Source organism: Centruroides sculpturatus, unplaced genomic scaffold (genome assembly GCF_000671375.1).
Source record: "Centruroides sculpturatus isolate CEXI.00-Female unplaced genomic scaffold, Cexi_2.0 scaffold143, whole genome shotgun sequence".
Taxonomy (NCBI): Eukaryota; Metazoa; Arthropoda; class Arachnida; order Scorpiones; family Buthidae; genus Centruroides; species Centruroides sculpturatus.
This window is the reverse complement of record NW_019384447.1, coordinates 446,266-473,503: the sequence shown is the minus strand read 5'-3', so window position 1 is coordinate 473,503 and position 27,238 is coordinate 446,266. Positions and strand designations below refer to the sequence as shown.

Here is a 27,238-nt window from a genome sequence, read left to right as displayed (position 1 = left end):
TATACAGGGTTCCTACTCAAATTTTTGTTTTGAATTCCCTGACTTTCCCTGACCAACTTTGTCCAAATTCCCTGACCCTCACATTTTTTAGTGTGGAATATCGACATAATAAAACAGCATTTTATTTACTGTAAACATTGAATACATCTATCCCTCTTTTTGCACAGTTGATATGTTTCAAAGACTGCCACATTAAAAAAACACAGTATATACATCCTGTAGAAAAATGTTTGATAGAATCCACAACTTCAATGTAATGAAAAAATAAGCAATTTACAAACAAAACATGAGCTTTTTATTTTATCATCATTTATCATTATTATTTATATATTTAATAACTCATTGTTTTAGCTTAATGTATAAATTAAGCCAGCAAAGCAAAAGATGTTTTTAGGTATTTTCCAGGGTACCAAGTTTCAATATTTGTCTATTTTTTTTGCAAAATTTGATTAGTTTGCCCTTTGCCATTTTATATCCAGCTATGAATAGTATATTACACTTAACATTATCAAAAATTTAGGCATCTTGAATTATATTCTTGTTCAGGTAGAAATCAACAACTGTTTTCTGTTGTTGAAAAAGATCAATTCCTCTCTACCTGACCAATGAAATTGTTCCATTCTGAACCATCCAATTATCACACTTAACAAGTACAAAACATGTACTGTACTTGGAATTTTCCAGGATGCTGAACATGAATCTTTGATTCATTTGTCTCAAAATCTGATTGTTCATTTTGTTTTGTTAAATGAATTTAAATAAGGTTAATTTTTGCTTTTTTTTTCTTTTTATAATTTATTTAATATTTTGTGATAAACATGACAATGTTAGGCTAAAGTAACCAAACTCTTATTATGATTTTAATTATAATGTATTATGATCTTATGTCTGGACAGTGCTGGGCATATTATCTGCTAGTAATACTATAAATATTTCCATACAGATTTTAATATTTGAAGTATTTAAAATTTGAGAACTTCAATTCTTGTGTGTTTATTTTTAATTTCAGAATATCTGATAGAGGTGGTGGAATTCCACATCATCTTTTGCCTCATGTTATGGAATATCATTTCACTACTGCGGGTACAAGTACCGATCATCGTATTGATGGGGGTATATTTGGTTCAATGATGGTTGAACCATCAGAAGGACCAGCTGCCGGTCCAATGCATGGGTAAATGTTTTTATACTGTTAAAATCTAAAAAATTTTTGCAGTTATATTTTATTGTAACTTTTTTCTTCAGATTTGGATTTGGTCTTCCAACATCTCGAGCATATGCAGATTATCTTGGTGGTAGTCTCACTATAGAAACAATGCAAGGTATTGGCACTGATGTTTATCTTCGTCTTAGACATATTGATGGCAAGTACGAAAGTTTCAGAATTTAACGCAATATGCAATGCTATGAGATTTTAATATTAATATTAAGGTTGTCCATATCAGTTTATTACGGTACCTTGAATATTTTAATATTGCACAGCTATTTATGAGTAGGAGCATTTATTTGTAAGTTTTTTTTTAACAACTGCCTGGAATCTCAACTGTATCAGTTTCTGAGTTTGACACAATGTGTCAAGTATGTGTTTGTTAAAGCATCTCAGCATTTGTGCTGTTTTTTTATATTTGAAACTGCCAATCTCGGTTCTCCATTGCAACTGTTCTTCCATCTACTGATAAAAATCTGGATGGAATTAAAATTTTGTAAATTAAGAATTTTTATATTTAATTTATCTAAAAATTATAATATACTAATTTTATTATTTTGCATTTAAATAAAATGCAAATCCTCAATTGGACAATGAATCTCTACAATAATACTAGATTTGTCATTGTGTCAGTTCAGATGTGTAATGGTATATTTAAACAAAATGGCACCATACAAAATATCGCATACCACTTTTTTAAAAATTTTAGATAAGTGAAGTGCAAGATGTTCCTGCATCTTACATTTTACCATGTGATAATCTTAGATCTGAAACCATTTGTGAACTTGTGCTTTTGTAATCTCACTTTTTTATGTACAAAATATTTAGTATTATACAATATATATCAGCAGTTTCATTTATCATGTAAAGTTTGAAATAAAAATATTCTGTATTTAAACTGAGTTTTGAAATGTGTGTAATTTATTTCATACCAAATTTCTCATTTACCAAAAATGTTTCAAACCTAGAATTTCTTACAATTGAAGTAAAGAGTTGTGATAAAAGTTTTCTTCTGATTGCATCATATCTTTGCATGAATTGTAATGCAACTGAAACATAGTATATGATGGAATCCAACAGTACTAATTTTGAGGCATTAGTATTATTATAATACAATATCTTGTAATAATTCATTAATATTTGTTGTGATCATAACTACATTTAGTAAAAAAATTTTATAAAACCTAGCAATTGTCTTATTTGTATTATTATTTTTTATATATGTAAAGTATTAAATTGTGTGGATAGTGTCACGACAATCGAGCGTTCAAAACAGTCGTGTGGGCGTGAAAAGACTCGCGGAGACAGGTTTACCGTTTAAAACCGTTTAATAGATATATAAATTTTCTTACAACTATTCTTATAATGAGGCGTAATGCCTATCCAAAGGTGGGAAACAAGTCCGTTCAAAAAGTCCAAATGTTCCGACGATCGTTTCGTTTCTTCCGGCTAAGATGATATGGAGAGCGACGGCCCCGGGGCGCACAGCACAACTTGCAGAGATGACTTCCGCGGGATAGCGAAAACGAATCCCGGGACGTTGACAAGCCTTCGTTGTTGAAGGAGAGGAGCACTATGAACCATTTTCATTGGTCCCGACTCGTCACCTGGTGACAATTCGAAACCGATTGGAGGGTGCGGGAGAGGTCAGTTTCGCGACTAAATACGATTCCTCTCCAGCCATATTTCCCTCGACTTTGGTCTTTTCTATTGTTTAAATAATTTACAAAAAAAAAAAAAAAAACTTTCTTTGTTTAATTGAGATCTTTAATTTCTCCTTTTCGAGTTGTAAAAGGAGATTTTAATTTCTCGATTGATAGTCTCCATTCGGACCTCTACGTTGACTTCCTTCCGGGTCCTCACAAAATACACGAACGGGATGATAGAATGCATTTAAATAATTTTAACTTTTTCCGCCTTGCCGGGTGGTGGTGGTCAGGGCTGGACGTATCTAGACCGACCTAAAAAAATCCGGTCCGGATTCTGTTAATTCTTATAGTTTAAATGAAAAAATATTAAGAAATTGAGTTGCAAATTTAATCCGTTTATTTTCATTTGAATTCTACAGAAAATATAAAATGTGAAAAATTACAAATATAAGTTTATTGATACATTTATAATAATCATTGATTTCATTTAACAGAATAAAATATTGTTTAAGTTGCTATTACATTAACATTGATGTAACAAAATATTAAGTTACGGTAACAAAGTAACAGTATCATTTGCAGTAATTGTAGGCGATGTAGTAGTAGTAGTAGTAGTAGTTGTTGTTGTTGTTACTTCAGCGCAATTTGTACATCTGCATGTTCTATTTGCAAAACCTCTATTGTCGATGCATATTCCACACTGCTGATCATGATGATTAAAGCAATGATTGTTGCATAGTTCTGGCCTCGAAGGACAACCGTACGAGCTAAATAATTCTTGAAATCTAGGAGGAGGACGAGGCCGGAGAAACCTAAAAGATTCTAAAGAGGAACAAGATAAAAATTTGAAAATTCTTCATAATAAAATATAAATATGAATTAATGTTAGTTAAAAATTACCTGTATAGCAAATAAACACCAGAAANCACTAATTTTAATTAATATATATATATATATATAGATTGGCTATCATTTGAATATTTTAAATAGTGTTGTGACAAAACAAGTCTTACACATTGCTATCTGATCTGGTTCATCTGTCTTTTAATATTATTATTCAAGGTTTGTGTTTTTCTACATTCTTAAATTATAATATCATGGAAACAAATGAGGTTTAATCTCCAATGGCTGGATCCAGCTATTCATTCAGAATTCAATTCCTGGTTAGGAACTGTAAAAGATGATGATACAAAAGCATTTTGTTGCATTTGTTGTACTTTTCTCATTAAGTAATATGGGGAAAGTGTGCATTAGTATCACATGCAAATAGTTCTAGTCATGTTGAAATACAAAGATTGAAGTTGGAACAAACTTCACTGATAAGGTTTTTAACCCCAACAAATTCAACTCTTCTAATAGTCAACAAAATGTGTGTGAAACAGCTTCTGTTGTGGAAGATAGATCTAAGATCACTAATGAACAGTCTCACCAAATCAACATTTCTTAGCAACACATTGACACCTTTTGTGATAAAAGATAATGTAATAAAAGCAGAGATAACTTGGGCATTGGAAGTTGTAAAGAAAAAGATGTCACTCAATTCGTGCTCTGATATTAAAAACATTTTCAAAAAAATGTTTCCAGATAGTGCTATAGCCACATAATTTCAATTGGGTCCAGATAAAGCCTCATATATAATAAATTTGGCTTAGCCCATTATTTCAGAAAAATTGATTGAGTCTGTTACAAGTTGTGATAATAATACTATCTCCTTTGACAAATCACTAAACAAAGTTGCTCAAAGAACTCAAATGAATCTTGTGATAAAATACTAGGACAAAAGTAAAGATAATGATTAATAAGATTATGACCAGATATTTAAATAGTGTCTTTCTGGATCATAGTACAACAGATGATCTCTCTGCATTTCTCAATGGCCTTTCAGACATTCATCTTGATGTAGCAAAAATTCTTCATATTTGTATGGATGGACCCAAATGTAAACATAAGTTTTCTGGATAAATTAAAAGATCACACGGAGACACAGAATGTTGGTAAATCATTTGTGAGAATGGGAACATGTGGTATACATGTAGTCCGTGGTGCTGTAAAAGCTGGTTTTAAAGTAGTAGATTGGAATTTGTAATATTTGCTAAAAGGCTCACCTATCAGCATGCTGAATACATTACTATAAATGGAAGCAGATTATTTCCCAAAAATTTTGGTTCAACAAGGTGGTTGGAGAATGGAGAGTGCTTAGAAAATGCAGAAGTTGTTGAATCTGTAAAGACATACATAAACAACAGTACAAAGTTTGAAGACAGCAAGGTAGCTACATTCTTGAGACAGGCACTCAATGATCCCTTTATTAAAGTTAAACTTTTATTTTTTTTATCAGTATGTACACAAAGTGAGAGCTTTCTCCAATTTCAGAGCAACAAACCTCTTGCACCCTATCTTTATAGAGCAGTTGTTCAATTATTAATGAGAAAGTTGTGAAAAATGACAGGGTCTATTTTTAGAAACTGCTTGTCGGTGAGACAAGCAGTTTCTAAAAATAGATTTAAATGCTAATGAAAACTTGGTACATTTGAAAGAATTTGGATATTGGTTTTGGAGCAAACAAGGTTTTTAAAAGAATTGAAAGTAAGCGACAAAGATTTTGTGTTTTTTAAGAGATTGTCGAAATGTACTGAAAGTGATGACACAAAGGATTATTGAGAAGCAACCTGTCAGGTACAAATGTGTGAAGGCTTTGAGCAGCTTAGACCCAGAAATTATTAAAATGCAATCAAATGTTGGAAAATTGTATTTCAATGTTTTACTGGAGGTTCTACATTATACAAACAGGATTGATGAGAAATATAATGTCAAAGCAAAAGAACAGTATGAAATACTCTGCAATAAAGTGTCCATAAAATCCTATTCTACAAAGTTTGAGGACTTCATATCTGAAAGGAGTGATGATGATGATCTGGGCACATTTTATTGGGAAATTATGAAGGATGATAGGCAACTGCAAGATCTATGGTCTATTATCAAAATTTCTCTTTCTTTCTCACATGGGAATGCAAATGTTGAGAGTGGTTTCTCGGTTAACAAATCACTGTTGAGTGAAAATCTTAAGGAAGAAAGTTTAATTGTTCAATGCTTAGTTTATGATAGGATCCATTTTGCAGGTGGTATTGATCAAATATAAACTAGAAAATGTTGTTAAGAGTCAGAGGATCTAGACAGTGATATATTGTATCTCTGCAACAGAAAAAGAGATATTCAGAAGCAGCAGGCATTGAACACTGAAGAAAAAAGAAACTTACGCAACAACTTAAGAAAATATCACGAAAAGGAAGAAAAAGAGGTTGAAATGAAAATAAATACACTTGAAGAAAAAAAGCTAAAACTACATTAATATAATAGTTTTTATGTTTTGTGAATTGTATATAATTTTTTATTTTCTAATTATCTATATTTTGAAAAAAAAAAGAGAATTAATACTAAGTTTCTCTGTATTTTGATTGTCCATTTTTTATAAAAACAAAAAGATTTTAAAATAAATTAGATGCATTTGTTAGAGAAGCTATAGTATAAACTTGCACCTATTCCTCTTTATACACAATCTATTTTTATGCAATTTTGAAATAATTTTTTTTTACTTGATCAATTTTTTACAAGGGAAAAAATGCTTTAAAAAATTTTTAAATTTAACTTTTTTAAAATTATGTTGCTGTCTAAAAAACAGCTACTCTTTTGTTGAAAGATTGGTTTTAAAATTACGTGTTTTGAAATCAAGAGTTCATTTTAAGTACAGTACAGTACTGTACTGTTTGTTGATTTTATGCAGTTATTTATTACTTCTGATTCCGATAACCATTTTTAAATGGTTATCGGAATCAGAAGTAATAAATAACTGTAAATTGGAACAAAATATGCTATAATAATTGCACAAAAGCAACAGCTTTGGCAACTAAATTATGTTGAAATGAAGGAAGAGGAATTAATAATAAATCCTATTAATGCTGAGATCTAAACTCCCCATTGAAAATGATTAATTTTAGTTAAAACACCATATCTGATAGTAATTTTTCTTTCTTGCAAGTTTTTCTGAGCAAATAGTTTTCTAGGAATCATGATAATACAGATTGATTGCCCATCTTAAGAAATTTTCCTATTTGAATGCCACTATCCTGCTGGTCAGATAGAGAGGAGGACTTGTAGTGGGCAGTAGGTTGAAGTTAATTTGATCAAAAGATGTCATTGACCACCTCATGGATGATGAAGTTAACAAAATCTAGCTTCTTGTTCAATTAGCCAAAATTATGAAACTATTTTATAATATAATTCCATGAAAATATAAATTGCTTAATTAAATAAGAAAAAATTTACAGAAAAACAATATAACTATATCATCTTAATGCTACAGAAGTATTTGGTGGATATTCATTTTAAAAAAAATAATTAAAAATTTTTCAAGTTTTACTTTTCAAATCATGTTTTATTCCCAATCAAAGGTATATAGTTTTGTATGAATATAAGTTTTTTATATATATAATAGAATCTACTTATTGTAATCAATTTGGAATCTGCCTCTATTTATGATGATATTTTATTTAATATTAGTTGATGGACAAATGAATAAGACTACAATTAAAAATATGGTTTTATTGACTACAGGGTTCCTACTCAAATTTTTGTTTTGAATTCCCTGACTTTCTCTGACCAACTTCGTACAAATTCTGACCCTCACATTTCTTATGGTGTGGAATATCGACATAATAAAACAGCATTTTATTTACTGTAAACATTGAATACATCTATCCCTCTTTTTGCACAGTTGATATGTTTCAAAGACTGCCACATTAAAAAAACACAGTATATACATCCTGTAGAAAAATGTTTGATAGAATCCACAACTTCAATGTAATGAAAAAATAAGCAATTTACAAACAAAACATGAGCTTTTTATTTTATCATCATTTATCATTATTATTTATATATTTAATAACTCATTGTTTTAGCTTAATGTATAAATTAAGCCAGCAAAGCAAAAGATGTTTTTAGGTATTTTCCAGGGTACCAAGTTTCAATATTTGTCTATTTTTTTTGCAAAATTTGATTAGTTTGCCCTTTGCCATTTTATATCCAGCTATGAATAGTATATTACACTTAACATTATCAAAAATTTAGGCATCTTGAATTATATTCTTGTTCAGGTAGAAATCAACAACTGTTTTCTGTTGTTGAAAAAGATCAATTCCTCTCTACCTGACCAATGAAATTGTTCCATTCTGAACCATCCAATTATCACACTTAACAAGTACAAAACATGTACTGTACTTGGAATTTTCCAGGATGCTGAACATGAATCTTTGATTCATTTGTCTCAAAATCTGATTGTTCATTTTGTTTTGTTAAATGAATTTAAATAAGGTTAATTTTTGCTTTTTTTTTCTTTTTATAATTTATTTAATATTTTGTGATAAACATGACAATGTTAGGCTAAAGTAACCAAACTCTTATTATGATTTTAATTATAATGTATTATGATCTTATGTCTGGACAGTGCTGGGCATATTATCTGCTAGTAATACTATAAATATTTCCATACAGATTTTAATATTTGAAGTATTTAAAATTTGAGAACTTCAATTCTTGTGTGTTTATTTTTAATTTCAGAATATCTGATAGAGGTGGTGGAATTCCACATCATCTTTTGCCTCATGTTATGGAATATCATTTCACTACTGCGGGTACAAGTACCGATCATCGTATTGATGGGGGTATATTTGGTTCAATGATGGTTGAACCATCAGAAGGACCAGCTGCCGGTCCAATGCATGGGTAAATGTTTTTATACTGTTAAAATCTAAAAAATTTTTGCAGTTATATTTTATTGTAACTTTTTTCTTCAGATTTGGATTTGGTCTTCCAACATCTCGAGCATATGCAGATTATCTTGGTGGTAGTCTCACTATAGAAACAATGCAAGGTATTGGCACTGATGTTTATCTTCGTCTTAGACATATTGATGGCAAGTACGAAAGTTTCAGAATTTAACGCAATATGCAATGCTATGAGATTTTAATATTAATATTAAGGTTGTCCATATCAGTTTATTACGGTACCTTGAATATTTTAATATTGCACAGCTATTTATGAGTAGGAGCATTTATTTGTAAGTTTTTTTTTAACAACTGCCTGGAATCTCAACTGTATCAGTTTCTGAGTTTGACACAATGTGTCAAGTATGTGTTTGTTAAAGCATCTCAGCATTTGTGCTGTTTTTTTATATTTGAAACTGCCAATCTCGGTTCTCCATTGCAACTGTTCTTCCATCTACTGATAAAAATCTGGATGGAATTAAAATTTTGTAAATTAAGAATTTTTATATTTAATTTATCTAAAAATTATAATATACTAATTTTATTATTTTGCATTTAAATAAAATGCAAATCCTCAATTGGACAATGAATCTCTACAATAATACTAGATTTGTCATTGTGTCAGTTCAGATGTGTAATGGTATATTTAAACAAAATGGCACCATACAAAATATCGCATACCACTTTTTTAAAAATTTTAGATAAGTGAAGTGCAAGATGTTCCTGCATCTTACATTTTACCATGTGATAATCTTAGATCTGAAACCATTTGTGAACTTGTGCTTTTGTAATCTCACTTTTTTATGTACAAAATATTTAGTATTATACAATATATATCAGCAGTTTCATTTATCATGTAAAGTTTGAAATAAAAATATTCTGTATTTAAACTGAGTTTTGAAATGTGTGTAATTTATTTCATACCAAATTTCTCATTTACCAAAAATGTTTCAAACCTAGAATTTCTTACAATTGAAGTAAAGAGTTGTGATAAAAGTTTTCTTCTGATTGCATCATATCTTTGCATGAATTGTAATGCAACTGAAACATAGTATATGATGGAATCCAACAGTACTAATTTTGAGGCATTAGTATTATTATAATACAATATCTTGTAATAATTCATTAATATTTGTTGTGATCATAACTACATTTAGTAAAAAAATTTTATAAAACCTAGCAATTGTCTTATTTGTATTATTATTTTTTATATATGTAAAGTATTAAATTGTGTGGATAGTGTCACGACAATCGAGCGTTCAAAACAGTCGTGTGGGCGTGAAAAGACTCGCGGAGACAGGTTTACCGTTTAAAACCGTTTAATAGATATATAAATTTTCTTACAACTATTCTTATAATGAGGCGTAATGCCTATCCAAAGGTGGGAAACAAGTCCGTTCAAAAAGTCCAAATGTTCCGACGATCGTTTCGTTTCTTCCGGCTAAGATGATATGGAGAGCGACGGCCCCGGGGCGCACAGCACAACTTGCAGAGATGACTTCCGCGGGATAGCGAAAACGAATCCCGGGACGTTGACAAGCCTTCGTTGTTGAAGGAGAGGAGCACTATGAACCATTTTCATTGGTCCCGACTCGTCACCTGGTGACAATTCGAAACCGATTGGAGGGTGCGGGAGAGGTCAGTTTCGCGACTAAATACGATTCCTCTCCAGCCATATTTCCCTCGACTTTGGTCTTTTCTATTGTTTAAATAATTTACAAAAAAAAAAAAAAACTTTCTTTGTTTAATTGAGATCTTTAATTTCTCCTTTTCGAGTTGTAAAAGGAGATTTTAATTTCTCGATTGATAGTCTCCATTCGGACCTCTACGTTGACTTCCTTCCGGGTCCTCACAAAATACACGAACGGGATGATAGAATGCATTTAAATAATTTTAACTTTTTCCGCCTTGCCGGGTGGTGGTGGTCAGGGCTGGACGTATCTAGACCGACCTAAAAAAATCCGGTCCGGATTCTGTTAATTCTTATAGTTTAAATGAAAAAATATTAAGAAATTGAGTTGCAAATTTAATCCGTTTATTTTCATTTGAATTCTACAGAAAATATAAAATGTGAAAAATTACAAATATAAGTTTATTGATACATTTATAATAATCATTGGTTTCATTTAACAGAATAAAATATTGTTTAAGTTGCTATTACATTAACATTGATGTAACAAAATATTAAGTTACGGTAACAAAGTAACAGTATCATTTGCAGTAATTGTAGGCGATGTAGTAGTAGTAGTAGTAGTAGTTGTTGTTGTTGTTACTTCAGCGCAATTTGTACATCTGCATGTTCTATTTGCAAAACCTCTATTGTCGATGCATATTCCACACTGCTGATCATGATGATTAAAGCAATGATTGTTGCATAGTTCTGGCCTCGAAGGACAACCGTACGAGCTAAATAATTCTTGAAATCTAGGAGGAGGACGAGGCCGGAGAAACCTAAAAGATTCTAAAGAGGAACAAGATAAAAATTTGAAAATTCTTCATAATAAAATATAAATATGAATTAATGTTAGTTAAAAATTACCTGTATAGCAAATAAACACCAGAAACAACAACGTGGCCAAATGGAAAGATTTCATTTTTACTCTGAAACAATAATTTATTAAATTAATTTATATTATTAATATTATAGCAATTCAATTAGCAGAATTCGGATATTTTAATAATTAGTTATTTAATATTTTTCTTATAATTTACATTATTTTGTCCTCTTAGATAATTTTCGATATAGTTAACATATGCTTAGTTGCTATGATATCTTATGTTTTCAAAGTTTATTCTCTGTTCATTAGAACAATAGAAAAAAAATTAGTAATGAGTTGCATAACTTTTTGGATAAAAGTTAAAATTGAATGTGGCACCATTCGTTATGAGACTATTTTAAAATGGCAGAAAGCTTAATTTTGAGGGTAGCAATGAGTTTTATATTTTAAAAAATTTTGTAAATACTAACAACGAATAAAAACTTCATTATATCCGATATGATACACGACGACCCCTTCTCTCCCCACCCTTTTGACCTTTATCCACCAAAATTTAATCGCATCAATGTATACAAACTTCCCTGCAAAATTTCAGAAATTTTCGACAAAAGGTACAGCAGTTATTAATAAGCTACTTTGAAGCTTAATGGATAAACAAAAACCACGCTTCCCCATAAATTACACATACACTAACATCCATACGTACAGAAAAAAATCATCGACATTTTTTGTTTTTCATTTCTCGATGTTTCTAGGTCCCAAGTCAAAAAATATATAAAAATCTTGGGACTCATTTTTCCGTTCGTTGGGACCGTCGTACTTTTTCTCTGTTATATACAACAGAGAAAATATAATTGACCAACCGAACTCTTCTTTTCCTTCATCTTTAACTGAAATCAGTCATTGTTTCAACTGATCCACTTCAACTTAGAGGTTTTTCTGGAAACGCTACTTTGGCGCTTGCAACGCTATTAGACGCGATCCTTCAAATATAAATTTAAAATGAACACAACGATGGATTAGCCTAATTCAAACAAACAATAGACGAATGTTTGTATGGATAATTTACACGTACAGTATATATATTTTAATTTTAAACTAAGACCCAATTTATAGGTAAATTATAATTATAAAACTATTCTGAAAAATTATTTTTTGTCAACTTTTAGATTTTTTTGTTTTTAAGCCTTTTGTCCTGAGGGTATTAAAAATAAGTATTTTCCAGACCCATCGTGAGTTCGGCCGTACCTATCCTGGAAACGGTCGGGTAATAAGGTCGTGACCCAACATCGCGACAGATGCACAAACAATTGACATATCTATGGGTTCGTGGAGAATTCTGGAAGTTTCCGACTAGTACACAACCCAGATCCTCCAGACAGAATGGCTGCGTTCAGCAGATTCTGGAGCTGTTGAGTATTTTTCTGCCAAACATCCTCTACAGTAGCGCTGTTTCAGAACATGTTTGGTGCTTTGACATCACATTTAGTAGTGTCTTTCATTTAAGCTATCTATGTCTAGCTGAAACTGACTAATAATGGCTGCTTCCTGTTCCAACGTAGCCTATACTCGTCGTTCGATGTAACAGCTACCGAGTGAAACATCTTTGCTCAGTTTGACTCTGCCGAACGCAGCCAATAACATTTCGGCTGTCTAGATGCAACTTTTCGATTATCAGTTATCGAAGGCAGTGGTGTAACTTCAAGTTAACGAGCCAAGAAGCAAACAGTTAAGAGTGAACCTCCCTATATCAAAAATCAATAAATTTTCTCGTTTGCTACAACCAGTGCCGATATAGAAAATTCGTTGTGGATTATCCGTGGATATATATAAGTTTAATGCTTGAAACGGCTAAACTCTTTACGCTTACGTTTCTAAATGGTAAATTAAAATCTTCCACAAAATTTTATATTACTATGTTAATCGAAAAAAGAAAAGTCCTATCAGCTAGATCCCGCAGCTCTCGAGCCTCCTTTGCCTCCCTTGTAGTTACGCATCTGATTGGAAGAGATTCAGACAAAAATATAAATCTTATAACGTCATGTGTTTACTTAATTTTATATTATTGTATTTTATCAAATATTCAAATATTAGTTATTTTCAACTGTTCAATTACTTCACAACAGATGACAAAATTAAAATTATTTGTTTCATGATAAAATTAAATTCTGTTGAAGTTAGCACATATTGTTTAGAGTAACACTTCTTCAGCTTATTAACTCTATGGAATTTCTTCACATTCGTGACAATGAGATTCAAAATGTCATTGGATAAATTATTTACGATAGCATTAAGCCTAGATGGACAGACTGATTGATTAACGCGACACTAACGACACATTGAGAAACTATACTTATTTCAGACTTGCAGTCGTATTGAAATTTGTTAATGAAACTGTAGAATTTCTGGAAAACAATTAGGCCAACGTTTCATTAAAATCAGATTTATGGCAAATTCAGTTTTTCGTTTTCTATTATTCCCAGTGCATATCAAAGAGTGTAAAATTACATTCTCTCAGTCAGTGTAAGAATCTCTAATAAGAACTAAAAGATTGATTTAAATTTAAAAATCGATTCTGAACTTAGAATGCCATTTTAAATCTCATTTTAACTTAATACAGTACTGATTTTATCAGTAACCTATATTAGATGTTTCTTAACACTGAAGACCAAGGAATGATACAAATTCAGATAAAACACTTATCTTGCTAACTGGATTTATCTGTGAAGAAATTTTCAGAAAAGTAATTATATCAAATAGCATTGTTAAATTTAGAAACTAAACCGAGATTCAGATTTTTCGTTGGAGATGCGGGGATATCCTTTGATTCTTATATAGGTTATTCGTATTTCTAACGGTAATCGACTGTGATTTAGTTAACTTACTTTAAATTATTCTTGACTTCCATCGCGATCAGTCGTAACCAAATAAAGAAAAAAATTACTGTTAACTTTCTTATATATTTGAATAACGTGAAAATTCCAATATTAAAGGCATTTTAAAAAATATCACAACCTTTGAATTTGCGTTTGCCTGTTTCCTAAGAATGATTATTATGCCGTAATGTTCGATAAAGTAATTCTCTCAAATAGCAATATCGCAATTAGAGCAATTGTTAAAATGTAAGTGATAAAAATTTTAAAACCTTACCTTCTTTCTTTCGATAAATAAAGTGAATGGTTATTCAGTATGCGTTGAGTCTTTTTATAATCTAATTAATAATGTTATTCATTTCGAAACATACAACGTAATTGTCCTTCAGGTGTGTTTATGAATTTGTTATTGTCTTTAATGTCCTACGCTCATCCTCCTGCATAATTACGTTGATGCAATGTTTTGTAAACATATATAAAATGCGCATACATTTTTTGAATTAAAATGTTTTAGAATGCTAAACTTTAAACTGTAATTCGTAACTTAAAAAAAACAACAGCTTCTGAATATCTGAAAATAGTATTGCATATACGTGTATTAATATATATAGAGAGAAGCATTGTTTTTACAAAATTCTCATTTTTTTGTAGTTATGTCAATATTATTATTTATTCGATTATTTATTCGATAACACAAATATAGAATTTCATATGAAGTTGTGCAAAATTCCTGAATATAAACCATTCTCAATATAATACAGTTTTCTATCCGAAAAAATGTTAAAACTTACTTTTTTATTTGAAAGTGATTTCAATTATTGTTGCTAGAAATTGAATACTTCGCATTCAAATTCAGTATAAATATTAAATCTTTAATCTAAATATTGGTAGACTTTTATTTATATTGTTATTCCATTCCATAAAAATTTCTTTAAATCCTTTTGAATTTGTTGTTTTTCTTCTTTGTAAGCTACTATATGATGCATATGATCAAAAGATACATTTTCAAATGATAGATATATTGAAAGAGAAATACAAACAAATAAACCGTAATTTGTTATTTTTTTCTTACAGACTATATTATTACTTTTGAAATTTAGTAATTTGACATTTGAAATTTAACTAATTTGAATTATAGTCTGAATGAATAAAGTACAATCGAACCTTTAATAATGGCCACCTCCCAACAACGGACACCTCTAAACAGCGGTCATTCTTTTCAGAAACTTTTTTTTAACAAAAATGCATACAAAATAACCTTCAATCGACTGCCAGCTTCGAACAACAGCCATTTTTTATGTTCTCGTTAGTGGCCACAGGATTGTCTGTATTATATAATCTATTTTTTTAATCTATAGTTTTCTTTATTAATAAAGCATCAACATACCTAAAAATCCGTCTTTTTTGTAAAGAAAACATAATTCATATAAGCTAAAAATAAAAAGTATTGTCGCTAGATAACTGATCTTTGTTTTCAAATGTCCGTTTAAAGTTTGTGACAATTTTTCTTTTGATTAAAATGCAAACGAAGGGTTCAATTCTTATAATTAATAAATTTAAAACTTAAGGTATAAACAAAAACAAGAAAACAATTTTTCTCGAACACAATTTCGTGCTCTTCCTCACCGGGAATTGCTTTAATTTAGTTTCGGTAACCAGGGAACTGTTGATTCTATCACATAGGTATAGATGTACTGTACGTCTACACGAATTTTCACGGTTCATTCAATTTATATATTTTAACCAAGCGAGTCTTCGAAGATAGGTCAACAACTCACATCGAATCATTTAATCTGCACAATATTACACCAATATTTATCAAAAAATCAATAATATGAGTTTGTCTCAAATTGTATGAAGTGATTAAAATGTTTTAAACATTCCAAATTAACATAAAAAAATAATAAAAGGATGATTTTCGGCATTTTATTTTGCTTGTTTTAAACGGGAAAACCTTTGTCTTTTCAAATAGATAATTATTAGAGTAGATTCTGCAAGCTAAAATATCTTTCATATTTCATTTGAATTCAGTTATAAAGCTTTAAATATGTCTATTAAATTTAATTTTTGACNTAAGGAATAATTTAAATGTACTGAATTATTCATTTTAAAAAGAATGCATTCTTGTAGAAAAGGAAAAGTCAAATATTATAATAAAATTTAATTTGCATGCCTACATTGTTTTATCCTATTAAGAAATATTCTTGATAAAAAATCTCTTAACCGTTTGACCTTTTACTTAATAGAATAAAGGAAATATCTGCATTTATCACTCTTGAAATCAACAAAATTTCACAAATTAAAAAATTAGGCCTCTAACTTTGTGTAAAACTGTAATATTTTTTTATTAAATATTTATTGAAACTTAAATAATTCTCTTTCGTTTTATTTATTTGTTATTTTTACAAACATAATTTAGATATTCTCTGTATACATATTACAATTTAAAAAATTAGATTTTATTTATATCATTACATTAATGTTAAACTATTTATTAATATAATAAATATTTATTTGATAAATATGCAATGCCTTCTAGTAATCGCATGTTCGTCGAGTTTTTTTTCTTTTTTTTAATATTATTTTTGGAATTTTTCCCGATCTTTTCTGGAAATATTCAATAGTAATTAGTTACTATTGTTATCTTTTATGTTTCGAACTAATATAAACTCATTATAACAATAAACGAGGAAGATAAAATCTTAACTGTAGTAGTCTAGACACAATTTTTGATAGATGGTTTACAATGATAATTTCTTATCATATAATGAAATTAAAGCCAGAAAAGTTTATATCATTCGTCTGTTAATTTTATACATAGATTTAAATATACACATAATTCAAAAATAGGAAAAAATTAAATAAAAATATATAGAAATTGTAGTTTTATGTTAAAATTTAAATAACAAAATACATATAATGTAAGTAAAATGTTAAAGAATTTATTTCAAAAATTTTACTTTAATTAAAATAATGAATAATGAATTATATTTAAATTTAAATAAATGATTACTTTTAACACAAAATTTTTCTTAATTGTGTCTAGATTTTATATATTTAAAAACATTAAATCTGAAATGGTTAATTTTACGCCAAATTTATTTCATAAATTGGAATGATTAAAGTTTTAAAATGTATTTTCGGAATATTTTTGTTTTCGTGCATTTATATAGTTTAAACAAAATCAATATTAAGATCAAAATAAAAATATTAAATGGAGATTTATTGTATATCGTGACAAAACTGCGTAATTTTAAATTAAAGCAACAAAACAATTAAGCGTTTTTTTTCAATTTTTAGTATAAAATATTTAATTAATTTTTTTTTAATTTAAATGAATTTAGAGCCAACAAAACACCTTTACTTTTAATAATATTTCGTAATAAAAAATGAATTTCTTATTTATTCATTTATATTATTTGAAGCAACCCGCTGTTTAGTAGAGAAAAAATTAATTAAACAAGATAAATATAGATAAAAAAAATTAATATATTTATCCGAGCATTTTATTTTATTTATTTATTTTTTGTATGAACATGAATATGTGATAGAAATGATTGAGAAACGTAAGACACGTGGAGAAAGAGAATAATGGCAGAGAAACACGTTAGAGGTTAATGAATAAAAATGTAGAACGAATGAAAACCGAAATAGAAATAAAATGTACAGATAAATTCCTGCTAGTCATGTCTACAAACGCCAAGTACAATATTTGTTATATTCAACAGTTGTTTGCGTGACCGAAATGCGTCACGCATCAAAGATACAGAGAGTGAACGTGTCATTTTTCCAGCTTTATTAATAATTATTTTCAATGCGCGCGCTCATTAACGAAAATAAATCAGAATTAAATTAAATACACAAAATATTTGACCGTTTGTGACTCGTACAGTACAATGCTATACACTTCATTGGCGTATCGAATAAATTGTAATATTTTAAAAACGGAATTGAGGATTAACGACGTTTTATACGCGCGAATAGAATTAATTTCGATAATTTTAACGAAATAATTTTTATAAATTTAAATTATTTTAAGGTACAAAATCATTTTTAATATAAAAATTATAAATACCCGCTAGAGGGTGAAAGTATATGGCATTGCATCGATCGTTTCGCAGATGCTCATCATCAATAGACGAGACGGATGTAAATTCTGTTTCGGATAGAAACCTGTTATTTCCTGGCATTTAATGGCGAAAATGACCACCTGACTAATTCATTATATATAAATAGAAGATTAAAACGAATTAATGACATGAATTCGTTCGGTAAATCCTATTTTGTAAGTAATGTTTCCAGTTTATTAATTAAAATCAAATACAATTATACCGATTTAAGCAAGTAATGTACAGTTCCTTTATATAGCATTATGAACGTAATATATAACCGTAATTGAATTACTTTTCGTTTTATCTTCCTTAGCAACAACGTAGCAAGGTTATGTTTTGAAGAAAACCGTGTTCTAAGAAACGTGTAAGTGGTTTCCGACTCTATCATTATGTATTACTTTACTTCAAATTCTTATCAATAAATAATTGCTTAAAATTAGAAATTTTAAATGAAATTTATATTATATTATATAATAACTATTTCATAACACGATATTTAATTTAAAATATTCTAAATACGTTATAATTGCAACATCCGGTTTTAGTGAAACACGTAGGGAAGTGTTGACCCAATACAATGTGTAGTTTTCCTTGAATATTGTTCTAATTCCTAGCTTAAAATCTTATCTATAAAATATACATATTACTGTGACATTAATGTCTTTTATTATGACACGAAAACTCCATAAAAACATCTGTTAGATAATTCCAGATAAATTGTAAGACTTTAGTCAACATAGAAAAAGATTTGTAATTTTAAAGTGTATTTATCTAAAATTTATCATTTATTTCTCTACAGATTTATAAAGCTTTTATTTTGTTTGAATTTTTTATTATTCAGCTTTATTTATTATTCAAAATGTTGCTTTTAAAAATATGACAAAATATCTTATAGAAAAATTCTTTTCTATAAGATACTTAAAAAACAGAAATAGAACTTTAAGTATGCAAATAATGTAAACATATTTTACTGACTAAAGAGGTTGGTATAATTGGTAAAATGAACTTTCTTTCTTTAGAATATGAGTCATTGGTTTTAGGTTTTATTTTTAATTTTGAATACTTAAAATGTTTTGTTTTAATGTGTTTTTATTATATGACAAATAGATGTTTGTAAAATAATTAGTTCACGCGAGGTTGTTATTATAAAAAAAAGTAATGTTTTATTTATGTTCTAAACATATTACAGCATATTTTATATTTTTTATTTACTTAAATGTTAATATAAATAAACAATATTAATATTCAAGACTGTATCCGATTTACAGGAACGAATGAATTGGCTGAGATGGTGGCTCTATTTCTTTTTGTCATCGCTACGGTCATAGGTTTGGTATTATTTGACCAGTACGTTCACGAGAATGTATACAGGGCACAATCGAGAATCTACGTGGAAGATGAAGGATTAGTTGAGAGAACATACATCAACACATCCATCTTTTCAGTTTTAGGTTTCAATCGTGATGAAATACGAACTTTCTCCGCTTTTCGTGATCACTTCCGAAATTATGCGGAAGTCAGCTCGGCCATGAGAAAAACTGGCATGGAATTAGTCAGGTTAATGGTGGGCATCGACTTCAGTGCTAGTAATGAATGGCAAGGCAGAAGGACGTTTAAGGGTGAATGTCTACACGCTTTAAAAGGAAGTAGCGTTTATAACCCTTACCAAAAAGTGATATACATTTTAGGACACGCATTGCAGCCTCTACTCCAGGGATATCCCATTGCCGCCTTTGGATTTTCGGATATGAAAGCTCGAGATCGAGACGTGTTTCCTTTGAAAGAATCTGGGGCACCTTGTGTAGATTTCGTAGATTTGTTGGAATGTTATACTTTCGCTGCCAGAAGGGTGAGTACCTTAATTAGTTAATTCATCTTGTTTAAATAGGTCAAGCGATGTTTATTCGCATTGATTATCTCTACATCTCGACACGGTTATTCTAATCGTATATAATCTACTGTCAAGTTAATTATTACGTAAATTAATTTATATTCTTTTGCACTAACATATTTGATGATTAGCATGAGCGTGTAGAATCATTAAATCTGAAAAATATTCAATATTTATACGAAGATAGATATAAATTCAACAATTTTTAACATTTTTATTATAGGCTTATATATTATTATAAATATTTTCAAATAGTCAGCCTATATTAAATCAAATCTCTGTTTATTGTTTCATGGATTAAAAAGTAAACACAAATAAAATAAGTATAAAATTTATATTTATTATTATATTACTTTGAAATACTGATAACGTTTTGCTTCTTATTATTTTACACGAACCTCCGACTTATGAAAACCATTCGAGAAAACGATGCAAAGATACATAAAGGATGGAATAAATTCCATTCATTCTGTATGCCACGCAATATTACATTCTATAGCTATGCATTAGAAAGAAATGTTTATATTGCATGATTAATCGTATATGTTAACATACACGTTAAATAACACCTCTTTTAAAAATATGATTAAGATTATTTTTATATAATAATTTTAAAACAATTTATAAAATTACATCATTAATTAGGAGAATCTCAAATGTCAAATCTAAAACGTAATAAAAAAAAAATATATATTTAACGGTATATATCATGAATTACTACGAACAATGAACTATCTCAGCCGTACGAATTTAAAATCATTTAGTAGATAAATATATTGAACCTAAAGTATAATCGATCGCTTTACTTTTGTGCGTGAGTAGCCTAGAATATTTTTGTTCAAAGCGAATCAAATTTGTAAAAGTTTGTCATCTTATACCAAGCTTATTCCCAATCGATTTTACGTTTCCTAAGAAAAGTACTCGTTGCCATTTCTAATTTTTATAAAATGAAAAAAAATAACATCGTAAAAAGGTAACTATTTCTTTTTATATCGTTCGATCGCCATTATTTATCTCATTTCTAAAATTAAATCCGCAAATATCTGTCATTACAGAAGGAAAAGAATATGCAATTGGAATATAAATTTATAATAAGTTTCGTATATTACGGCAATTCTATTTAATCTTCTGATTAATTTACTGCATTAAAATTAAAATGCATTTAATTATATTTATTTCTTTTTTTTTACATTTAGAAGAAATTGATAATAGGACAGAAATTTTAAAATCATTGTTATTCGGATCGATAGCTACTAATTAATAAAATAAAGATGCAAATTCATTTCATGCCACATTTGGAAAGAAAAAAGTGATTTGCGTTTTTAAATGTTATTTCATCTCCATTTGATAATTCAGAAATTAATTATTGTAAATACAGAACAATTTTAGCATTTCACTTTATAATTTTCTGATTCTATAGTTTTATCATTACAGAAAGTTACATTAATAATCGAAATTTATTAATGTGGAAGACAATAATAAATTTTTTCTCATTTATATAATAAAAAAAAAACAATTTTCTGGTTGGAATTAATTCAATCTATCTTCATATAATTTTTTTATATACTGTACTTTAATAGTGTATATATTTTAAAATAATCTGTATGATTAAGACTTGTGAATCTTTCACAACAATATAAACGTGTGCATTTTTTTTTATTTATAAACAATAAATTACATTAAAAAATGTTACAAAAATCATCATGAATATGAACCTTTATTTAACATTCGTTTATTCTGTTATGTAACTTTTCTAATTAACAATAACAGTTAAGCGTTAAAACTTATGACATTATATTAAGATAGATATTATTTGTAATTAAATTATGCGAAAATCAATATCATAATTTCAAAAACATCATTCGTAAAGATATGTTTTTTTGTATGGATTAACGTTAGAATTTAATTTTAAAAGGCATATTTTACTGTCTTTCATAGTTTTGACAGTGAAATATGAATGGATTCTACAATGGTTATAAATTAAAACAGAATATTAAATGGAAACATTATTATTTTTATCGATTTATCACATTTACAGGTACAGCTTAGCGGTCCAACCTGCTTCGATCCGATCATCAGAAGAGCCATGAAAATGGTGGAAAAGAGTAAAACCTTCCACGTACTGTTAATAATCACGGACGGCCAACTACGTCAAGACGACAAGAGAAGTCGACAGGCACTGATTGACGCATCGCACGTACCTCTAAGCATCATCACTATAGGAGTGGGAGACGGTCCCTGGTTGGTGATGGAAGATTGGGACGATCATCTGTCGGAGCGATGCTTCGATAATTTTCAATTCGTCTCCTTTCACCACGTTATCAGATCCGCTCGCAATCCCGAAGCGGCTCTCGCTCTCCACGCTTTGATGGAAATTCCAGACCAATATCAGACAATGATTGACTTGGGATACATTAGTTCTTAATTATCATCATATCGTCCGTAGGAATCGAGACACGTTGGCCTGTTTAAGTGCTTTAATGTTTTTTGACAATATTTTAGATTTGATGTTGCAATATGCCAAAGTTTTAATGTCTTACGACAATTGTTGAATATTGAAATATTTTAGAAGTGATCCAATCGTGAGATCTTATTTTACAGACATATATTTTCGATTAATGATTACAGATCTTCATATCAAACAAATGATGTAATTACTATACAACTATTTAGAACAAGGGCTGATGTATTTTGTTGCTCCTTCTACCTCGGTCAATGGTAATTATCTCTAAAGATCATTCCAGAAGTAAATGAAAGTAAAAAAATTTCTAGTTATTTATATTTTTATATAGCCTAACGAGTAAAAACTGTTAAAACTTGATAGATCGTATTGAGAGGAATTGTTTATAATTTAGATATAGACTACTGTTTGACATTTTAAGATTAAAAAGGCACTACAAATTGCACGTTCATTTGCTAGTTTTTCTTATACTGCCAAGTAAAATATACAGCATCAACAAGCTTAACAGCAAACTTATGTGGAAAAAAGTTAATATAATCGACAGTGATCATGATGCTAGTTAAAACATGGAAATAACCAATATTACCTTTTAATATAAAATGTATACGTAACGAAATTATTGATGTTTTTATAAATTAGTAAATATTGTACTTCCAATTGCTGGATTAAATATATATAGAGAGATTTATCTTTCGGGTAATGAAAATTACTTTTAAAAGTTCTGGTAAAAGAATAATAGACCTATAAAGGAGTAAGATGTATTTTATTTTTACTTTTAAAATTTCGAATCAATGTTGTAAATGGGCTGAAATGTTTATAGATGTGATTAACCATCGTTGATCAGTATTAATGTATTTTCAGATTCTTACACTGTTTTATCATTTTATGTGTAGGAATATTTATACAATTTACTAAAAATATTTTTTTTTTCAATCGACTTGTAATAAAAATTTTATTGTATTCTATTGTATTAATTTCCGTTTTAAAATTATCAATATATCGGAAGACTTCATCCCAATTTATAAATGATAGTTTTGAACCATCGACGTAACATTTCCTAAAATCCTCGCAAGATAATTTACTGGTTTCCTTAACATTACTGCCAAAAAAGAAAAAACAGGCCTATTAGTTAACTCTAAACGCACAGTGAGTTGTTGACCTTCTTTTTCTTAGGCGTCAGAATGTTTCATCGAGCTATTCGGACTTCAATACCTAATATTGATCGTGGGCCACATAAATTCATTAGACGGACTGGATCTGGTCCGCGGGCCGTATGTTGGCCATGCCTGAGTTAACAAATAATTTCAGATAGTTAAACAATTATAAAGTAAAATAATATTTAACAAATATAGTTTTTAAGACCTCGTATATTATGACATACACAAATATAATTTACAAATACATTTGTATAAACTTTTGTATTTTTAAATATATCGGTATCATATTCAAAAAGAAAAGAATAGAGTAAGGTCACTTTTGCAATTTTGCCTTATTTTAATATAGTACTGTACAGCAATGGCGCCTTATCCTGTGGGTAAAAGGGGCAATTGCCTGGACCCCCTACCAACAGGGAGCCCCAAACCAATCTTTTATAAACTGTATCGAAATTTAAATTTGGGCCATATCTGAGGACCCAAGATTGCCGGTGTGGTGTAGGGTGCACTGGTACAGTGCATACATAGGTCGCGTTAAAAAATAAACGAGGATTCCCCAAAAATTTTCCCGAAAAAAATATTTGAAGTCAACGCTATACATGGGACTCCCTAATTCAAATTTGCCTGGGCCCCATGAATCTATAAAGCGCTACTGCTATACAGACACTCCTCGACTTACGATATTTCACATATACGATGGCGAGTGAAACGAAAGCGCGAAAGAATTAGAACTTGAATTCAAGCAGTTCGCGGCTTGTTGCATCCTCAGTCTGGAAGCGTATTTTAGAAGTAATCGATAGCCCTGTCGCCACAGCATCATCCAGCAACTGATATTCCACCATCATCTTTAATTTTTTAAAGGTTTTATGATAAAACTTTTGCATTATTTGCATGCTTTTTTGATGGATGTTACTATATTTGAAAGATTACTGTGTGTAACATTAGTGTAAAATACTTCTGAATATTTTATTTTGTTTCATTCATTTTTTCTTTCTTTTTTTTCTGTACACTTTACGATCCAATATGCAACGTTACGTACTGTATAACCTTGCATATAGCCTTTTTTATTTACAGTATTTATTTTTGACTTACGATGTGTTCTTTGGAACATAACCCTATCGTAAGTCAAGGAGAGACTACTATGAAAATATATTTTCATTTGAAATAACCGACTTTGAAATGTTATTCATACATTATTTAAGAAAGTCAGAAATGTTTTGAAAAGGAGATAAAAACCTTTACAAAGTGCGTACTCTTTATCTTCTCTATTTCTAAGAGTATGTGCCCTTTATAAATGGTTCCTAAGCCGTAACTGTACTTGTCCATTGGTTTTTATGATGCTGTTAGGTGATAGTATGGAAAATAATTTTCAGATAACTTACTTTACTTCTTTTACATTAAATAAAGTGCTTTACAACAATCTAATTTTCCAAGATTTTTTTAAATTACTAAATCAGAAAATTTGGGCGAATCCTGATGAAATAATTTGATTACTGTTTTATAAAACATGATTTTTTGGTGTGGTTAAGTTGCTGGTTTGAGAGAAGAGGCAAGTTAATAAACAATTATTGAAATTATGGGTTTTATTGATTTCAATTAAGATAAATACTTTACATCAAAAGAAAATTCTTGAGATGAACTGGCGTAGAAACAAATAGCAATCAAATATTTTGAAATTCGAATTTGTAGAGTTACCGGGCATAGTAATGCTTTCTTCAACTTCAAAATTTTCTTTTGTAAAAAATAGTTTTCTATTTCTTTTCTCTTAAAACTTTCTATTTTTGCAGTAGAAATAAAATAAGCGTAGACTTAACACTTTTTCAATGACGTTTAAGAGCATGCATCATTGATAGCTTTGAGAGTACGTACTTGCACTGTACATACTCTTGAAAACCCAATTCGTGCGTACTCTTGAAAGCGTCTGTCTTAATTGAAGAAAAAAAAATCATATTTAGCAGCACAATCCAAGCATGGTCTAACACAGAGGCCACCAAACTTTTTCGACAGTGAAACAGATAACTGAATGACGAGCGCGGGCCGCATAACAATTTTGTTCAATACAGTATGCTGAATACACAAAAAATAAAGACAACCAATATATTTATTTAGCAATACACAAACACGATCGTTGCAGCAAGCTCGTAATCTCTTTTCTTAGAAACTTCATTGCAGGTACTTACACAAAAAGCGCTCTGATATCCAAAGTCGCCGAATTTTTTATTTCACTGCTTTTCCTAAATATTATATTACTGTCGGGTGCATAAATCAGATTCGAACAATTTTGGCATTTTTAGTTACGCTTATTTTAATTTTTCTACATAGTAAGTTAGTACGGCGGTGGGTCGGATGAACTGACCTCGTGGGCTGTAGTTTGGTGACCTTTGGTCTAGTAAATCCCACCAAAACTTAACTAAGTAGCTTTACATTCTAGCAACGAAAATAATAAATAATAAAGAAGACCAAGGAATAATAACAAAAAACTAATAAATAAAACCATCACCCTTGATTTAAAGATCGGAGAATTCATTATTTCAAAGTATAAAATATTTATTTCGGAAGAAGGTTGAAAATTTCGTTTAACTATTAACATCACAAGGTTAAATTTAACATTTACAATTTTATAGAAACTCAATCTTCCTCCATAAGCTTTGTATAGAACCAATAAAACAATCAGTATTGCCAGTATCGAGAAAATTAAAATTCGTACTTTTACATGAGCTTACCCTATACTGTAATTGGGCTGCAATTAAAAAAAAAATTGTAGACCTATAAATTCCCACTGTCGTCCGTTCGGCTGTCTGTCCTTCCTTAATCTCGGGAACAGAGTTAGATAAAAGCCGAGACCAGATATGGAAAGCTTAGGGGCAGGGGCAGGAGGCCCCAATTAATAACTATATATGAACTTCTGATGCAAACTTGAAGTCATGTTATTTCAATTCAAACATTTTTCCCCGAAACCTGTTAGATAGATGACTGGCACGACTCTATTGTTAAAAGAAAAGTATGATGTACAGGGGCAAGCCGCTACTAATTTGAGGTGGAGAGCATATATTTTAAATTAAATAAATTTAAAATATGATTAAAAATTGCAGCCTAGCATTGTGACGATGTCACAATAAATAATTGCTCATATAATAATAAATTATTTTTAAGGATTAAAATTTTGAAAGTCTTCTTTCTCGTATTTTCCCAAATTAATATTATTCTTTAAATTAAAAATAATAAATAAGAGACCATTCAGATATTACATCAGGAGTTTATGGAGAGAGAGGGATTCGTTTGTATCTGATGATGTGTAAGGGAAGATGAGTCTTTGATGACATAAGATTGCACCCGTCGTTTATTTTTCTCCCAAGTCATAAAATTGAAAATAATTCCCATATATTTGCGATTCGTTTGAACTTCTGGCCTGATGACAATTAGCAGGAGAAGGTACAGTATCTTAATTTCTGATGACTGGTGTCGAAGGAGCATGGTGAAAAAGAGCAAACTTTTACTCGAATAGTCCTTAATAAGAAAATTCGTTAAGTTTAATTTTTTGGTAAATATTTCAATATCTTCACTAAATGATGAT

The 27,238-nt window shown here is 29.4% G+C and overlaps 6 protein-coding genes and 1 pseudogene across 6 annotated transcripts in view; 6 read left to right on the top strand and 1 right to left on the bottom strand.

Moving 5' to 3' along the window:
* The window catches only part of LOC111620448, a 4,386-nt gene extending 3,784 nt beyond the window's left edge, over positions 1-602 (top strand). Inside the window, exon 2 of the mRNA XM_023362371.1 lies at positions 521-602. Coding sequence (XP_023218139.1) covers positions 521-602 — 82 coding nt within the window. The remainder of the gene's footprint in view (positions 1-520) is intronic.
* Positions 603-751: 149 nt separating this feature from the next.
* On the top strand, positions 752-2,125 carry LOC111620409 (3-methyl-2-oxobutanoate dehydrogenase [lipoamide] kinase, mitochondrial-like). The gene is made up of 2 exons (XM_023362326.1): positions 752-1,174; positions 1,246-2,125. The coding sequence occupies exons 1-2, from the start codon at positions 1,059-1,061 to the stop codon at positions 1,388-1,390; spliced, it is 261 nt and encodes an 86-aa protein (XP_023218094.1). The 5' UTR covers positions 752-1,058; the 3' UTR covers positions 1,391-2,125.
* A 1,680-nt stretch (positions 2,126-3,805) lies between these two features.
* On the top strand, positions 3,806-5,443 carry LOC111620408 (annotated as a pseudogene).
* Positions 5,444-5,497: 54 nt separating this feature from the next.
* Positions 5,498-5,995, top strand: LOC111620446. The gene has a single exon (XM_023362370.1). The coding sequence runs from the start codon at positions 5,498-5,500 to the stop codon at positions 5,993-5,995; it is 498 nt and encodes a 165-aa protein (XP_023218138.1).
* A 2,216-nt stretch (positions 5,996-8,211) lies between these two features.
* LOC111620407 (3-methyl-2-oxobutanoate dehydrogenase [lipoamide] kinase, mitochondrial-like) lies at positions 8,212-9,585 on the top strand. The gene is made up of 2 exons (XM_023362325.1): positions 8,212-8,634; positions 8,706-9,585. The coding sequence occupies exons 1-2, from the start codon at positions 8,519-8,521 to the stop codon at positions 8,848-8,850; spliced, it is 261 nt and encodes an 86-aa protein (XP_023218093.1). The 5' UTR covers positions 8,212-8,518; the 3' UTR covers positions 8,851-9,585.
* Positions 9,586-10,783: 1,198 nt separating this feature from the next.
* LOC111620406 lies at positions 10,784-11,324 on the bottom strand. The gene is made up of 2 exons (XM_023362324.1): positions 11,215-11,324; positions 10,784-11,136 (listed from the first exon to the last, which is right to left on the bottom strand). The coding sequence occupies exons 1-2, from the start codon at positions 11,267-11,269 to the stop codon at positions 10,865-10,867; spliced, it is 327 nt and encodes a 108-aa protein (XP_023218092.1). The 5' UTR covers positions 11,270-11,324; the 3' UTR covers positions 10,784-10,864.
* A 6,797-nt stretch (positions 11,325-18,121) lies between these two features.
* LOC111620428 (E3 ubiquitin-protein ligase RGLG4-like) lies at positions 18,122-23,037 on the top strand. Its single transcript, XM_023362350.1, has 4 exons — positions 18,122-18,331; positions 18,472-18,522; positions 19,427-20,007; positions 22,088-23,037. Exons 3-4 carry the CDS (start codon positions 19,447-19,449, stop codon positions 22,472-22,474), a joined length of 948 nt encoding a protein of 315 aa, XP_023218118.1. The 5' UTR covers positions 18,122-18,331; positions 18,472-18,522; positions 19,427-19,446; the 3' UTR covers positions 22,475-23,037.
* The last annotated feature ends 4,201 nt before the right edge of the window (positions 23,038-27,238 follow it).

What these genes read in the sequence shown, in the direction of transcription:
- LOC111620428 (XM_023362350.1), top strand. Translation starts at nt 19,447, where the DNA reads ATGGTGGCTCTATTTCTTTTTGTCATCGCTACGGTCATAGGTTTGGTA. An exon ending in ATACTTTCGCTGCCAGAAGG is followed by an intron (nt 20,008 to 22,087) that starts GTGAGTACCTTA and finishes TCACATTTACAG; the next exon opens with GTACAGCTTAGCGGTCCAAC.
- LOC111620406 (XM_023362324.1), bottom strand. Translation starts at nt 11,269, where the DNA reads ATGAAATCTTTCCATTTGGCCACGTTGTTGTTTCTGGTGTTTATTTGC. An exon ending in GGTGTTTATTTGCTATACAG is followed by an intron (nt 11,137 to 11,214) that starts GTAATTTTTAAC and finishes GTTCCTCTTTAG; the next exon opens with AATCTTTTAGGTTTCTCCGG.
- LOC111620409 (XM_023362326.1), top strand. Translation starts at nt 1,059, where the DNA reads ATGGAATATCATTTCACTACTGCGGGTACAAGTACCGATCATCGTATT. An exon ending in GCTGCCGGTCCAATGCATGG is followed by an intron (nt 1,175 to 1,245) that starts GTAAATGTTTTT and finishes TTTTTTCTTCAG; the next exon opens with ATTTGGATTTGGTCTTCCAA.
- LOC111620446 (XM_023362370.1), top strand. Translation starts at nt 5,498, where the DNA reads ATGACACAAAGGATTATTGAGAAGCAACCTGTCAGGTACAAATGTGTG.
- LOC111620407 (XM_023362325.1), top strand. Translation starts at nt 8,519, where the DNA reads ATGGAATATCATTTCACTACTGCGGGTACAAGTACCGATCATCGTATT. An exon ending in GCTGCCGGTCCAATGCATGG is followed by an intron (nt 8,635 to 8,705) that starts GTAAATGTTTTT and finishes TTTTTTCTTCAG; the next exon opens with ATTTGGATTTGGTCTTCCAA.